The sequence below is a fragment of the Oncorhynchus clarkii genome, chromosome 1 (genome assembly GCF_045791955.1).
Source record: "Oncorhynchus clarkii lewisi isolate Uvic-CL-2024 chromosome 1, UVic_Ocla_1.0, whole genome shotgun sequence".
NCBI classification, from domain to species: domain Eukaryota; kingdom Metazoa; phylum Chordata; class Actinopteri; order Salmoniformes; family Salmonidae; genus Oncorhynchus; species Oncorhynchus clarkii.
In genome coordinates, this window is record NC_092147.1 from 30,039,803 (window position 1) to 30,055,916 (window position 16,114).

Genomic DNA, 16,114 nt, shown 5'->3' on the forward strand with positions numbered 1-16,114 from the left:
TACGGAGATGAAGTAGTTATTCAAAAATCATGTTAAACCGTATTATTGCACACAGAGTCCATGGAACTTATGTGACTTTACTCCTGAAATTTAGGCTTGCCATAACAAAGAGGTTGAATACTTACTGACTCAAAATATTTCAGCTTTTCATTTTTTAGACATTTTTAACAATGTCTAAAAACACAATTCCACTTTGACATTATGGTGTATTGTGTGTAGACCAGTGACACAAAATTGATATTTAGTGTGGAAAAAGTAGAGGGGTGTGAATACTTTCTGAAGGCACTGTATGTACAGATATACTACAGATACAGCCTTATTCTAAAATGGATTAAATAAATTGTTTTCCTCATCAATCTGCACACAATACCCCATAATGACGAAGTGAAAACAGGTTTTTCGAAATGTATGCAAATTTATTAAAATTGCAAACAGAAATGCCTTGTTTACATAAGTATTCAGACCCTTTGCTATGCGACTTGAAATTGCGCTCATGTGCATCCTGTTTCCATTCTTCATCCTTGAGATGATTCTACATCTTGATTGGAGTCCACCTGTGGTAAACTCAATTGATTGGAAATGATTTGGGAAGACACACACCTGTTTATATAAGATCCCACAGTTGACAGTGCATGTCAGAGAAAAGACCAAGCCTTGAGGTTGAAGGAATTGTCCGTAGAGCTCCGAAACAGGATTGTGTCTGGGGAAGGGTTACAAAAAATGTCTGCAGCATTGAAGGTCCCAAAGAACACAGTGGCCTCCATCATTCTTAAAGGGAAGAAGTTTGGAACCACCAAGACTTCCTAGAGCTGGCCGCCCAGCCAAACTGAGCAATCAGGGGAGAAGGTCCTTGATCAGGGAGGTGACCAAGAACCCGATGGCCACTCTGACAGAACCTTCCAGAAGGACAACCATCTCTGCAGCACTCCACCAATCAGGCCTTTTATGGTAGAGTAGCAGACAGAAGCCCCTCCTCAGTAAAAGGCACATGACAACCCGCTTGGAGTTTTCCAAAAGCCACCTCTAAAGAAACCACGATTGAACCCTTGGGCCTCAATGCCAAGCATTACGTCTGGAGGAAAACATTTTTTTTTTGTGGTACTTTCTAACACATTTCGCCACAATTTTGTGATATCCAATTGGTAGTTAGTCTTGTCCCACCGCTGCAACTCCTGTACGGCCTTGGGAGAGGTGAAGGTCGAGAGCCATGCATCCTCTGAAACACGATCCGGCCAAGCCGCACTGCTCGCTTAACCCGGAAGCCAGTCGCACCAATGTGACAGAGGAAACGGCGTACAGCTGGCGACCAAAGTCAGCGTGCAAGTGCCTGGCCGCCACAAGGAGTTGCTAGAGGACGATGAAACAAAGACATCCCAGCCGGCCTAGCCCTCCCCTAACCCGGACAACGCTGGGCCAATTGTGCGCAGCCTCGTGGGTCTCCCGGTCACAGCCGGCTGCAACACAGCCCGGGGTCGATCCCGGATCTGTAGTGACGCCTCTAGCACTGCGATGCAGTGCCTTAGACTGCTGCGCCACTCAGGAGGCCATCTGGAGGTGGTGGCAGCATCATACTGTGGGCATGTTTTTCAGCGGCACGGACTGGGAGACTAGTCGGGATCGAGGGAAAGATGAATGGAGAAAAGTACAAAGAGATCCTTGATGAAAACCTGCTCTAGACCTCAGACTGGGGGCGAAGGTTCACCTTCCAACAGAATTACAATCCTAAGCACACAGCCAAGACAACACAGGAGTGGCTTCGGGACAGGTCTCTGAATGTCCTTCTGTGGTCCAGCCAGAGCCCAGACTTAAACCCGATCGAACATCTCTGGACAGACCTGAAAAAAGCTGTGCAGCGACGCTCCCCATCCAACCTGACAGAGCTTGCGCGGATCTGGAGAAAAGAATGGGAGATACTCCCTAAACACAGGTGTGCCAAGCTTGTAGCGTCATACCTAAGAAGACTCAAGGCTGTAATCGTTGCCAAAGGTGCTTCAACAAAGTACTGAGTAAAGGGTCTGAATACTTACGTAAATGTCATATTTTTGTTTTATAATTTTTTATAAATTAGCAAAAAAAAAAGAGTGGGGTATTGTGTGTAGATTGAGGGAATAAAAACTATTGAGTACATTTTAGAATAAGGCTGTAACGTAACAAAATGTGGAAAAAGTCGAGGTCTGAATACTTTCTAAATGCACTGTATGTCACAGGGTGGATGGCATTCTTTGATATGATGCATCTTCCTTGAGGCTGTACTCCATAATGTGAAATCAAACTGGAATATATTTTCACATCTCAAACCTCTGGCTCCCTGTCTCAGCTGCACCCACATCGTCTGTGTTTAAAGATCATCTCTGCTATGAGATGGGGGCCGCTAACGACAGTAGGTGTGAAAACGTAGCCTAATAACAACACACACTTATCAATACCCTTTACATAACTGGCTGCTGGAAATCCTTGTTACCATAGTGACATTGTACCCCTCCAAGCCTAAAGGCCTATAGTGATGCTAGTAATGAAGTACCACCCACCCATGAATCAGGTTTACCCAGCAGCCTGATAAGAGGCATTGTCTGCTCTGTGGAGGGAAGGAGGGAGGGAGGGCTGGCGGGAGGGAGTGAGTGAGTGAGTGGGTGGCAGCTCTCTCAGAGATGACTCTGTGGTACTGATGGACTGGCTGGCTGTGCTTGCAGGTGGGCTTCCAGATTAAGACGCGGGTCCAGGAGTTGGGCCATGGATGTATCTACCTGGTTCAGAAGGCTGGGGCCCTGCAGATGAGCCCCACTGACAGCTTCTCCAAGAGGGAGCTCATCGAGTGTGCCCGTGGCGTCACTGAGAAGGTAGGCTGGAAAGAAGGCTGTTATAGTGTAATTCTTAAACCTTGAGATAAATTGTGATAACTTTAAAGTCTGCAATGTTATTATCTGAATGCAAATAAATATATATCAGTTGAAGAAAGAGTCAAGGTATGAATGTCGTTCTGGTGTCAGGGAAATAGCTGAGAATAGGCTCTCAGAATTATGGTTTGTTATAATGGAGCATTCTCCACTGTGCCTGAAAGCCCTTATTCCCCTGGGGGAAGAACTGGGGGAGTGAATCAAGCAGACCTACAGTAGGTGTCATGAAACTGGAGTTATGCGTTCTATGTGTTGTGTTAAGATAATAACTTGTGCTCTACAGTAGCCGTGAAGATTAATATCAGTTCAGTGTTTTTAGTTTATGTTCTCTTGATTGTACTTATATAGTGAAATTAGACCAATTTGTCCCTTCTGTGACCCTAGAACTAGCAGAAGATATCACTGGTTCTCAATGAGTCGGCATTAGAATTTCTTGTCCTTGCCCACTACATTATTTGATTCAAGGCTCATATCAGACTTGAATAATTTGTGGCCTAATGCTTTTGAGGACTGGGGAGCTGAACCTTGCTATGCCTCATTTGAATGCGTCTCCCATGGCTTTTCGTTTGTTTGTGAGGGACCGCAGACGTCTGTCTGTCTGGACTGGGAGGGAGAGTATGTGTGATGCGGCGTTGGATTCATTGTTTTAACGTGTTTGTGCAGCAGCAGGCTCAAGGCTAATGCACGGTCCCCCTCTCTCTCCTTCTGCTAGCTCCCTAACAGCTCCCTGCTCAGTCCAGCTCTCTCAGATTGCCTCACAGTCGGTCCTCCCATTACCTTGATTCACATCTTGAATTGAATGCAAATGGGAAGCTTTAATCAAATGAGGATTCTACCAACATGTTAATTGGTGATGGTGGATCGTGCACTGCAAACCGTGGATCCTGAGTGGTGGTTGTCATTCACAGATAATAGCAGATATTATGCCTAAGCTCCTTCGTTTTCTATTAACATAATAAGGTCAGAGGGTATGATTAGTTTATGATCATGCTGTGTGTTTGAATGTTTTTGAGACCGACCTGGAGGTGCTGTTATTAATCCTGTGTTGTCTGTCTGTCTGTGTGTCTGTCTGTCTGTCTGTGTGTCTGTCTGTGTGTGTGTGTCTGTGTAGGTTTCCATGGTGCTGTCTGCACTGCAGGCAGGTAACAAAGGCACTCAGGCCTGCATCACAGCAGCCAGCACTGTCTCTGGCATCATCGCTGACCTGGACACCACCATCATGTTCGCCTCGGCCGGAACACTCAACCCTGAGAACGAAGAGTCCTTCGCAGACCACAGGTGAGACCAGACCAGGACAGAGTAGTGAGGTGAACACTGTTCTGTTGAGGAGATGACCTTGGGACAAACGTATTAAGTCCACAGAAACCACAGGTCAAATATGGGTCAGTGAAGGAATAGAATAGAATGCATGGACTTTGACCTCATACAAGATGGCTTTCTTTTGAGAAAAAGGAATATTTCTTCCCATAAATTGCAGCTTCTGTATGACTATAGAGTATTCATTTCAATAAATCTTTATTGTTCCGAATGGGTATTTGACAAGGTTTTGTGTGGTGTTCTTCAGGGAGAGCATCCTGAAGACAGCCAAGGCTCTGGTGGAGGACACTAAGCGGCTGGTGTCTGGGGCAGCATCCAGTCAGGACAGATTGGCCCAGGCCGCCCAGTCCTCAGCCAACACCATCACCAGGCTCACTGATGTGGTCAAACTGGGGGCCACCAGCATGGGCTCTGACGACCCAGAGACTCAGGTAATACTCTGACCACACCCTGTTGGATTGAAAGGACAACACATAAATGTAACACTGCAACAATCTTCAGACACAAAACTATTTTTTTGAATAAATATTTACACATATTTATATCACATACCAAATAGTCCAATCATAATTTAACCTGTATGCCCATGTATTATATAAAGGTAATCCTGACAGACCTGTCTGTCTAGCCATTCTGTAACTGAGCCCTCTTACATACATTTCCTCCTGCTGTATCTCTCCCCTTCACTTTGTTAAAAGTATCATAGTTCCAAGAAGAAGTGATAAGGCCAGGCTTTGTTAAATCCTGCCCTGAGGTAGCCTGATAAACCTGTACTTGTGCTGTATTAATGTCTCTCTCTCTCTCTCCTGCCCCCTCTTGTCAGGTGGTCCTCATAAATGCGGTGAGAGATGTGGCCAAGGCTCTAGCTGAGCTCATCGGTGCCACCAAGTGTGCTGCAGGCAAGCCAGCGGATGACCCATCCATGTATCAGCTGAAGAGTGCTGCCAAGGTACTGTAAGACACACACATCTTTAACGTAGAGAATATCACACTGAATTTGTGTGTTCAGCCGCCCTTGTTTTGCACAAATGTAGCTCCTGTACAGGGATATGCTTATCTATAGATACATTATCTAATACAATATGATGTCTTGTGTGTGTCACAGCAGCAGGTTCTCAAATCATTACGTAGGATCCGGTTTCCAGCAGGATATGACACTTTCTTATCGCTGTTCGTGTTTGACCGTGTGTGTGTGATGCGTGTGTGTGTGATGCGTGTGTGTGTGATGTGTGTGTATGTGATGTGTGTGTGAGATGCGTGTGTGTTTGCCACTGTCACTGAGATGGGTATCAGGTGTGTGTGACTCATGCTTGTCACAGTGGGTGTGAGATCTGAGCCATCTGTGATCACACCACTGTGACTGTAGGACTGTAGAGGCTCCTTATCTCCAACACTATGGAGAGACGGCCACTGACTGGGGCTTTACTGAAGCCTAGCTAAACCTACCTGCCCTGTCCTTTCTATTCACACTCTCCCTCCATATCCACCAACACATAGGCCAGCAGTTCAGAGACACAAAATAAACTCCACAGTAATCTTTCTCAATTTTAATAGAGGATATCCAAGGAAACATTACACTAAACAGACTTGGGAGCATATTTCGCAGTGTGCAGAGACCTCATAGTTCGCAGGCCTTACAGCCCGAGTCCAGGTATGGGCTTTAAGTATATCTGTCCTTGGTTATAACTTGGACCAGATCAAAGGATTTATAGGTTGACTGTATAGCCAGCATCATATAACCATAACCAAAGCATTACCTCTCTAAGACACGCCCCTAATCCTCTCACCCTTCAATCACTCTTATCCTCCAACAATTCAGCCATACATATGCAACTCTAACTGTTACATTTGGCTTATTTTCCTCTTTAGTTTTAATCTAATTAGGGCCACCCATGTAACCTGCTCAAGCTCACAGCTTGTTTTCATTCCTCCAACATATGGTGACCTCCGAATGGGACCCTCTCTCAAACCCCTCAGTGCTCTGTTAGGTTTGTTGAAATATGTTCAGCGTTCCATGGCACAATCTGCTCCTCACAAACAAGCTGTTTGAGGTTTTGTTGTAGGGTTCTTGCTTATAAAACAAGTTTGTCTGTGTTTCTGCTTCAAGGTTTTTGTATAGTATATATAGTATTGTCCTTCCATACTGTTGGTGTTCTATCTACTGCGAGACCCCAGTCTGGTCTCTGGTACTGGGTGGAGACGGCGCCACCTGCTGGCCTGGCTCTGTATTTTGTGAGTGTCATCCCCACTTCTACAGTCCCTCTCTCTCCCTGAAAGGTGATGGTGACCAATGTGACGTCACTGCTGAAGACGGTCAAGGCTGTGGAGGATGAGGCTACTCGCGGGACAAGGGCACTGGAGGCAACCATTGAGTGCATCAAACAGGAGTTGACAGTAAGACTCCTTGACAGGCTCCCCTTGCCAGGCTGGTTAAAACCAGGGAGGTGTGCCTCTATATTGAATGCCGTACCTAACTGTTAAAAACAGTTTTTTACTTGACTTAAACTCTGATATCTTTTCAACCTTTGCTGCTCCTCTTCTCCTATCCTCCCCAAAGCCCTGCAGTATTCTCATTGGTCTTATCAGGGATTTTGTAGCAGACACAGGGGGAAAGAGACCCTGAAATTTTTGTCCGCTTGTTTTTCTTGTGATTTACTGCTAATCCTTATCAGTGTACCCTCAGGACCACAACAAGCTTTACCTAGGTTGCAAATCCAATTCAAACACAGCCCACTTAGCTCACAATTATAGTAGCATCAATAACACAAGGACATTTGTCCACCCTACGTATTTACTCTGACAGTGGTCGTTTACACCTCGGGCTGACTGTTGACTGTTTAAGACTAACAATAAGCGCCAGGAGTATTTTCTAGTTAGGTCATAACATCAGGAAAAACTCCTGTCCCTTAGTAATAATGCACAAACATGTGCATCAAAGTAGATCATCCTCAGTGGCTGTCAATGCAGTCACAGTTAGTCATGCTGTGTGTGTGCGCAGGTGTTCCAGTCCAAGGACGTCCCCGAGAAGTCGACCACGCCGGAAGAGTTTATCCGCATGACAAAGGGCATCACCACAGCAACAGCCAAGGCTGTGGCAGCGGGCAACTCTGCCCAGCAGGAGCACGTCATCGCCACAGCCAACCTGAGCCGCAAAGCCATCTCTGATATGCTGACCACCTGCAAGGTGATAATCCACCCAACCCTGTCAAATCAGGCTTCACACTGACACTACAGCACAGCATTCAGTCCCATAATGCTGCTCTGCCAGGGAAAATGTGAGAGCAGGACAGCAGGGGCTAGTTCAGATGGCTGGTGTGACTCACTCATGGTTCGATGTCACTAAGCCTTGAACATTAGGCATGATGTCCTTCAGGCACATCACAATACTTTACTTCTAGCAGTGAAAAGACCAGGAAAGAAGGATCCAAAAGTATTTGGAGACCTTAACAAACTGGCTCATACTGCTCTAAATAACATACAGTCTGGATCACAGGAGGTTGGTGGCACCTTAATTGGGGAGAACGGGCTTGTAGTAATGACTGGAGCGGAATCAGTGGAATGGTATTTAATACATCAAACACATGGTTTCCAGGTGTTTGATGCCATTCCATTTGCTCCGTTCCGACCATTATTATGAGCCGTCCTGCCATCAGCAGCCTTCTGTGGTCTGGATAGTATATCCTAATGTAGTGTTTCCCAGCTCCAGTTCTCGAGTACCCTCTGTGGCAGCAACGGACAACCACACATGATTCAACTCATTGAGGGCTTGAATGATTAGTTGAAATGTTGAATCAGGTGTGCTTGACCGGAGCTACAACAAAACATTTTACTGTTGGGGGGTACTGGAGAACTGGAGTTGGGCATCACTGGACTAGTGGTCACACTATATTTTAGACATTGACTCACTGACTAGGCAGAGCATATCATCTAGGCAAAACATATCACTAAGCAGAGCATATTACCAGGCTGAAAATATCACTTGGCATAGAAAATGTCACCTTTTCTAAGTTGTTGTTTCTTCTTCCAGCAAGCGGCCTGTCATCCCGAGGTGAGTGAGGAGGTAAGGAGCAAGGCCCTGCACTACGGGTCAGAGTGCACCACTGGATACATCCACCTGCTGGAGCAAGTACTGCTGGTGAGATGGAGAATACAATGCATCACACGGACAACACCTTATGACTCATAACCTCTCTTAGCTTGGCCTGATGGCATAAGTTGCCATGAGGAAGATTGTGTTTCTGTTTGTGTCCAGGTGCTTCAGAAGCCCACGGCTGACCAGAGGCAGCAGCTGGCGGTTCACTCCAAGTGTGTTGCGGGATGTGTGACAGAGCTAATTCAGACAGCTGAGGCCATGAAGGGTGAGACCGTACACAGCGCTGCCACACACAATTGCATACATGCGCACACACACACACAGACATTCACCTAGAGGAGCATAGTTCAACCAGACTACTGCATTCTGCAGAAACACGACATACCATTCTGGCTATTTATTCAAACAATGTACATTTGTGTGCGTGCGCGTGGGCTGGAAACCTATTGTAGCTGGAAATGACAGATTTATTTTATGGAACATCTACATAGAGGCCTAGTACAGAGGCCCATTATCAGCAACCATCTCTCCTGGGTTTTCTAATGATCAATTAGCCTTTTATAATGATAAACCTGTATTAGCTAGCACAACATGTCATTGGACACAGGAGTGATTGTTGCTGATAATGGGCCTCTGTACGCATATGTAGATATTCCATTAAAAAAAATCTGCAGTTTCCAGCTGTAATAGTCATTTACAACATTAACAATGTCTACACTGTATTTCTGATCATTTTGATTTTATTTTGATGGACAAGAAATGTGCTTTTCTTTCAAGAACAAGGACATTTCTAAGTGACCCCAAACTTTAGAACGGTAGTGTAGTTCGGGTAAAATGTGTATATTTAGGTTTTATATACAGGGCACGTTTGTAAAAGAGATCTAGGTTTCAATATATCTTCCCTGTTAAAATAAAGGTTCAGTAAAAAAAATAAGAATATTGTGTTTGGGTGAGAATTGGATCCCAGTGTACAGCCAAAGACCCACTGGGGTTATCCATTTCACCTCTAATGCCTCTTCTTTCCCTCTCTCTATCCTGCCTCAGATGGGGGTAAGTGAGAGATGGGGCTGTTTGGTTCCTGCAGATCACTTTTCACACAGGCACAGAGGGGAGGTAGAGAAGGGGGGAAGGGTGACTGAACAGATTTCCCCAGGGTTCAACATAATCTGCAGCAACATCATTCCATCTGCTTTTCCAAGCTGTTCCCAAATAGTCCCGTTTTATGGCCACTTTAAAACCTATAAAGAGTGGCAATAATCCATTGAAAGTATATTTCTTTAAACTCTTATTTAACCGTATTTAGCTTTGAGGCATTAGAATCGCTATAGACAGAACATGGAGTGGAAAACCTGAAAGGTAGATCTGGTTGGCTTTGTATGTTCAGAGGTGTAATGCTCGTTATCTTTGCATGTGTGGAGTTGTTTGTGTGTTGTAAATTGACTGGTGTGATGTGGATTTTGTTATGTGCGGTGGCATTTGTATAGACAGGGCATACGTGAACTGGCTTTGTCTGAACTGGGAATGTATTTCTGTGTTGTAGGATTTGTATAATGTGGTTATGACCTCTCGGTGGTGTGGTTTAGGGTCAGAATGGGTGGACCCCGAGGACCCCACTGTCATCGCAGAGACTGAGCTGCTGGGTGCGGCAGCCTCCATCGAAGCCGCAGCCAAGAAACTGGAGCAGCTGAAACCCAGAGCCAAGCCCAAGGTAGGCCTACTCAAGATTATGTGAACTGTAACCCACCTGTAAAACGATGCTGACTCAAGACAGCCTACTTGTGTGTTCTGTGAGCTTGCAGAATGTTGATGTATTTATGGCCGTTAGAAGGTGTTGTCTGGGGAGCAATCTGGTGTTTTTCTAGAGATTCTGTAGAGCCGTGTTGCCAGGAGTAAATTACATTACTGGGACCTGAAGCTTATGTTGGAATGAGTACACATTTGTGATGGTCTGTCTGAAACCTATTGAAGGAAAGGTCACCCTCCTTGTTGAACCCATTTCCTTTGTTTAATTACAGCATTCTGTTTTTTTTGAGTAAAATAAGAAGGGCCTTTCTCAGCCCAAGGTGTTCACCCACTTTCATGGAGTGATTTTGCACAACCCAACTTTACTGATCTTAAACTGTAACAAAACTATCTCTGTGAGTACTTGCATTGTCTGAAATTTGATTACAGAAGTTGAACAGTAAGTATGTAAGGTGTGAGCTGTATACATTTGTGTGTGATGGTGTGTACATTGAACCTCCCAATCTCCCAATCCCTCTCTCTAGCTCTCTGGTGCAGTAATAAACATGGCTGGAGAATCTCCTGTTTTCATAAGGGACTTTCTGATAGCCCTGCAGTCTCAGGTCCAGACTTCAGCAGGGCACAGTGTTTATGAGAGGGGGGTGTAGGGAGGTTTGCTTCTTTTGAATGTCAGTATCTGTCTGCCCTCTAGTGAGCTGTTAACAATGGTGCATGCCATCTTCTTCCACAAGGCAGAGAGGCAGGGCAGAGGTTTTGAGGTCTTTGTTTCTATCATGAAACAATCATTCTTACCAGCTACGGTTTACGAGGTTTACTGCAGAATACCTTAGACCTCAAAATATCAAGCCCATAGTACAACTTCAGAAAGGAACATTGAATAAAACATCTAAATCAGAGTGAACCATGTTTCCTCTAATGACGAGGTAGGGTCTGTGACTATTTACAACCCCTCCTATTCACCTTCTACTCCCTCCTTCCATAATTTCCTCTCTGTGCCCCTTCTCCCCTCCTTCCCACCCTGTAGAAGGACCTCTCCCGCCCCAGCATGCTTCACTCTTCCTCCATTCTCTTGAGATTTTGTAGACCTGGAAGCCTTCTCTGCAGGCCTCTGTCTGATATGTTTGATATATTAGGTTGTTATTCAGTCCAACTATATATCAAACATATTCCTACAGTGTCCCGCCCTGTCTCCAGCCACGCGTACCTTGTGTGTTGGTGCTGCTGGCATGATCTGTGGTCACTGACTGATGTCACTCCTGTCTCAGTAGACTACATTATTTATTTCCGTTTTTAGAGGTGCTTCTGTATCTTGCAAAGTGTTTTGTTTGGATTTTCCAACCGCAAACAGTATTTGAAGATCCGTGGAAGCATTCCCCATTATGAAATGTGTTGGTGGATGTGATTGGCCAGTAACTCAACATGGCACCATAAAACAACCAATGGAGTTTATTGTTTTGTCTTATTGCCACAAGATATCGCCCTAAGTAAATTTCCATGGTTAAATGTGTGCTTTTGCTTTTAGCAAGCTGATGAGACGCTGGACTTTGAGGAGCAGATCCTGGAGGCAGCGAAGTCCATAGCTGCAGCCACTAGTGCTCTGGTGAAGTCTGCTTCTGCAGCTCAGAGAGAGCTGGTGGCGCAGGGCAAGGTCAGTTACAACTGTTTCAGAATCATAAATGTCTGAATGTCACCTCAGCAACAAAAAACAAGTCTGTGAAATGTCTCTCTCTCTGCCCTCCAGGTGGGATCCATTCTTGCCAATGCTGTGGATGATGGCCAGTGGTCACATGGTCTCATATCTGCTGTGAGTTTCCATCATTGTTTATTTTTTACATGTACTATTAAAACCGAACTTGATTGTGAAACTGTGCATGGTGAATCAATGTTTCTGTCTGAGGCTGTACCCTGATGTGTGGTTGCTATTCCCTGTAGGCGAGGATGGTGGCGGCAGCGACCAGTAACCTGTGTGAGGCGGCCAATGCCTCAGTCCAGGGCCACGCCAGTGAGGAGAAGCTCATCTCCTCAGCCAAGCAAGTGGCAGCCTCCACAGCCCAGCTCCTAGTGGCCTGCAAGGTCAAAGCTCAACCGGACTCCGAGGCCATGAGGAGACTACAGGTATAACCCTACTAAACACAACACAACCCACTGGGTTCCACTGCTATTTCCCTGACTTCGCCTGCACACAATATGATGGCATTAACCATGGGTTCTGTATCCCTAAGGCTGCTGGGAATGCAGTCAAGCGGGCATCAGACAACCTGGTGAAGGCGGCTCAGAAAGCAGCCTTTGACAAAGCTGATGACCACAGTGTGGTGGTCAAGACCAGGTTTGTGGGTGGCATTGCTCAGGTGAGATTTTAGAGTTTATATTCTGAATACTAATAATAATAATAAGTGACACATTGAAGTGTCACTTCAATTTTACTTTGGATTTTCCACATCTACCTTTTCAACTGTTCCCAGCTTTGCTGCCTTCACATGCAAATGTTTCCTCTAACTAAATGGGTTTGAAATTGAGGTAGGCCACTACAGTATGACTGAATAGAACAACAGCTGCGATTCAAATCTGTGGTTTCGCATGCATCCACAGCTGCCTGAACATCAAGTCCCTTGAAAAGTTTTCACATTCTTGTGGTTATCCACTCACTTTTCATCCATGGCCATATGTAATTGAAGAGTGGATGTCTACTTCTTAGCCTAGGGCTCCCTTCTACCTAGGAAGCTTTGTTTTCAACTGAGGAAGGTGATTGAGTGTCTTCCAGAAATCATGTTGTGCGTGCATTTGTGCGCCTGAGTGTCCGTGCGTACATGGGTGTGTATAACACTGAAGGGCTTCTAGCCAGCACCCCTCCAGAGACACTTTCCCAAAGCGGGTCTCTCTCAAGTGGGCTAGTCATAACCCACCCGCTGCCATCTCCCAAATCCACAAGAGCTCCTTGCTTAAGAAAATAAATAGATACTTACTGCATACTTAAATTTAAGACATTCCACCAGTTACCACAGAACAGTTATGTTAATTCTAGGTTTTCTATAACCCGCTTTGAAGAAACCTACTGTGAAATGGAGTATGAGCAGTATTCCAAATGTTCTGAAGAAAATATTTCCTTTGTAGAACTCAATCAAGTCCATATGTACACTAAAGGGACTCAAGGAAATGGTTTGACAATTTTATTACCTGTTGGGTTTGAGTGTTACAGGACACATTGAAGATGAGCAGACTAAAGCGTGTATTTAATATTTAACCCTTTCCTCCTCTCCTCAGATCATTGCAGCCCAGGAGGAGATGCTGAGGAAGGAGAGAGAGCTGGAGGAGGCCAGGAAGAAGCTGGCTCAGATCAGACAGCAGCAGTACAAGTTCCTGCCCACTGAACTGAGGGAGGATGAGAGATGATTGGTCCGGAGGAAAGTTGATGGACATCAGATTGGAACCTATTGTTACACAGAGATGTAGCTGACACCTGTGATTGGCAGTTTCTCTCTCACTTACGGGTGGAGTGTATAACGTACTTGGGCCAGGCATGTTTTATGAGAGGAACTAGTGCCTGTGTTCAGATGCGTGCGTATGTGTGTGGATGTGTGTGTTTCACAGAGGATGATATTCACAGTATGACATATAAGGACCAGCTGGCTACAGCTGTACTGTATTAGCGGGGTTAGGACCTGCAATCTGAAGATTGAGACGGATTATCTTACTGATTTTATGGTGGGATACATGAATAAGGACATCAAAGTTAAATGAACATTATTGGACCCAATAATGGCAAATATTATTAATACTTTCAGCTTTCATGGATACATCTCTAAATCTGTTGAAGGTAGTTTAAAACATGTCAAATAAAAATGGGTAGCTCAATCCAACTGGCACAGCTGACATAGGGATCTATAGCTTAAGTTCCTCAGACAGCATTCTAAGTGTTGGTCGAAGTATTGCTGTACTCCAATGCTTCATTTCATCATTGGCCTGCATGCACCATTATAACTAATACACATCAATAAAGCTACTAACCAATAGTGTAGCTTATAATTGGGCATTTGTAATATGTTAGTATATGAATGTGAGCTTTGGATTTGCTGTTGAATAGGTAAATGTTTGAATTTTATATACTGTATTTAATGTGATAGAACTTCATCTTCACACTAAAATCATAGTGTTAGTGGGTCTGGTCTGAGTGGATAGTAAAGCCAACAGCAGACACTAGTACATCTTACAGCATCATAATACCTTTTACAATAATAATTCTCCAAGTAATAATTATCAATGGTGTGTGAGTAAGGTGATCACTGCCTCCTTCCTTTGGACATTCAGCTGTCACTCATATTTAAGGAGCATAATGCAGTCATGTGCAGAGGGTCCTTAAGGGGCTAAATCTTGGGGTCTATGTGCGATCCTATCTGTAATGCTTGTCAGACTAGTATTCTCTCCCCCCACCCCTCACACTCTTTCTGGGCTGCCTGCACGAGGAGGCTCAGTTTACATTCTTTGTCATGTTTGTTCTCTCTTGTCTCTGTTTTAATTCCAGTCTAATTGACAGTAGCCAGAGTTGGTAGTTCCACCATACACACGCAACAGCAAAGCTATGCTCCGTTTGGCCATGCCCTTTCCAGCTGATGGTGTTTATACTTATTACAGATTCCATTGAATTTGGAAGATGAGCTTCTTCTTGTGTTCATGTTCTTATTGTTACTCTCGGCTATGATCATAGCAATACATTAACACTCAATATACTATATCAGATTGATGAGAGTGCAGCACTGATTGGAATTGTATATGCAGCTGTGTATGGTGTTTTTACTCTTAAACAGCACTGAGATGGCTGGTATAACCTTATGCACTGAGCAGCGCAAGCAATGCCTTCCATGTTCTACCATTCAGGATTACTACTAATGCTCTTGTCAAATGTAACACGTGATGAAACTATATACAGTCCAGTCCTGACTAGGAAACTAGTTAATTTATGTTATTACAGTATTGGTGTAGTATAAGGTCATTAGTATTGCTTCCACTCCACCACCTCAACCCCTTGTTGTCAGTCTCTGGTCTGCATTGTGTACTAGTGCCTTAATTGATTCTGCTGTACCAACAGCTCAAGGCTGTGTCTAAGCCTCATCCTTCTGGATGAGAACATGTCTCTACCAGCCTTTCGCAAACTCGGTCCTCGGACCCCAAGTGGTGCTGCTACACAGCTGATTCAAAGCTTGATGATTAGTAGATTTTTTTTGAATCAGCTGTGTAATCCTAGGGTAAAAACCCAAATGTACACCCCTTGAGGTCCTGAGGACCGTGTTTGGGAAACCCTGCTAGTCTAGTCTAACCATAACTCTCTAGGTCTTCAACTACCACTTAGTCCTATGCCATAACACAATGTATTGCCTTGGCTGGTAGCCCATCTGCCTGCCGTAAACCCTGCTGGTATATAAAGTGCATCCATGGGTCGTTTAGGTTTTAGATTATATACGAAAATTAACACACCACTGCATTCCATGAGCATGTAGCAAGTTATTGAACTCTTAAAGATGGGAATTTGCTCTGCCTTGATATTCATTCAACATACAACAATCCTTATAAATAGGACTAATGAACTTCCTTGTTTAATTGTTAAACCACTATAAATTAGTTTTTATTGATAAATGTAATGACTATCCTGAAATAATGTATATTGTCTAAGCAATTTGTCTATAAGCATTAATTGAAATAGGAAAAAAGACTAGCTGTTATTCAAATGTAGGTGTTGTGCTTTCTTTAACAGACTGAATTTGTTTGAAAAGTTCAAATGAACTGATACTCTATGTATAATATTTATCTGGTCACAAAGGTATTTTTTATATTCACTGAAAATAAAGAGTTTGAAACAAGCATGGCCCAGTTTGTTGCTGGTCATTCTGATTAATGTACTGTATGTATCATTCATTCTTGAACAGGAATCCTGAATTGCCTGAAAGGGAAGTCGAATTGAATAGCAAAGCAAAGACTTTATCAGCTCACCAACATTCTTTCCAGTAGAGGTCCCTGTTAGTCTTTTCAATGCTGCGGTTGGGGTCACTGGGTGTTCTGAGAACTATGATGTAGT

General features: G+C 44.2%; 1 protein-coding gene across 1 annotated transcript in view; it reads left to right on the forward strand.

The window, feature by feature from the left end:
• LOC139403041 (talin-2-like) overlaps positions 1 to 15,899 on the forward strand; it is a 149,675-nt gene extending 133,776 nt beyond the window's left edge. The window contains exons 43-56 of the mRNA XM_071146799.1: positions 2,691 to 2,837; positions 4,006 to 4,172; positions 4,459 to 4,642; positions 5,035 to 5,160; positions 6,489 to 6,605; positions 7,210 to 7,395; positions 8,239 to 8,346; positions 8,464 to 8,569; positions 9,888 to 10,012; positions 11,570 to 11,695; positions 11,789 to 11,851; positions 11,980 to 12,162; positions 12,270 to 12,395; positions 13,309 to 15,899. Of these exons, the coding sequence (XP_071002900.1) occupies positions 2,691 to 2,837; positions 4,006 to 4,172; positions 4,459 to 4,642; positions 5,035 to 5,160; positions 6,489 to 6,605; positions 7,210 to 7,395; positions 8,239 to 8,346; positions 8,464 to 8,569; positions 9,888 to 10,012; positions 11,570 to 11,695; positions 11,789 to 11,851; positions 11,980 to 12,162; positions 12,270 to 12,395; positions 13,309 to 13,437 (1,893 nt within the window). The 3' untranslated portion in view covers positions 13,438 to 15,899. The remainder of the gene's footprint in view (positions 1 to 2,690; positions 2,838 to 4,005; positions 4,173 to 4,458; positions 4,643 to 5,034; positions 5,161 to 6,488; positions 6,606 to 7,209; positions 7,396 to 8,238; positions 8,347 to 8,463; positions 8,570 to 9,887; positions 10,013 to 11,569; positions 11,696 to 11,788; positions 11,852 to 11,979; positions 12,163 to 12,269; positions 12,396 to 13,308) is intronic.
• The last annotated feature ends 215 nt before the right edge of the window (positions 15,900 to 16,114 follow it).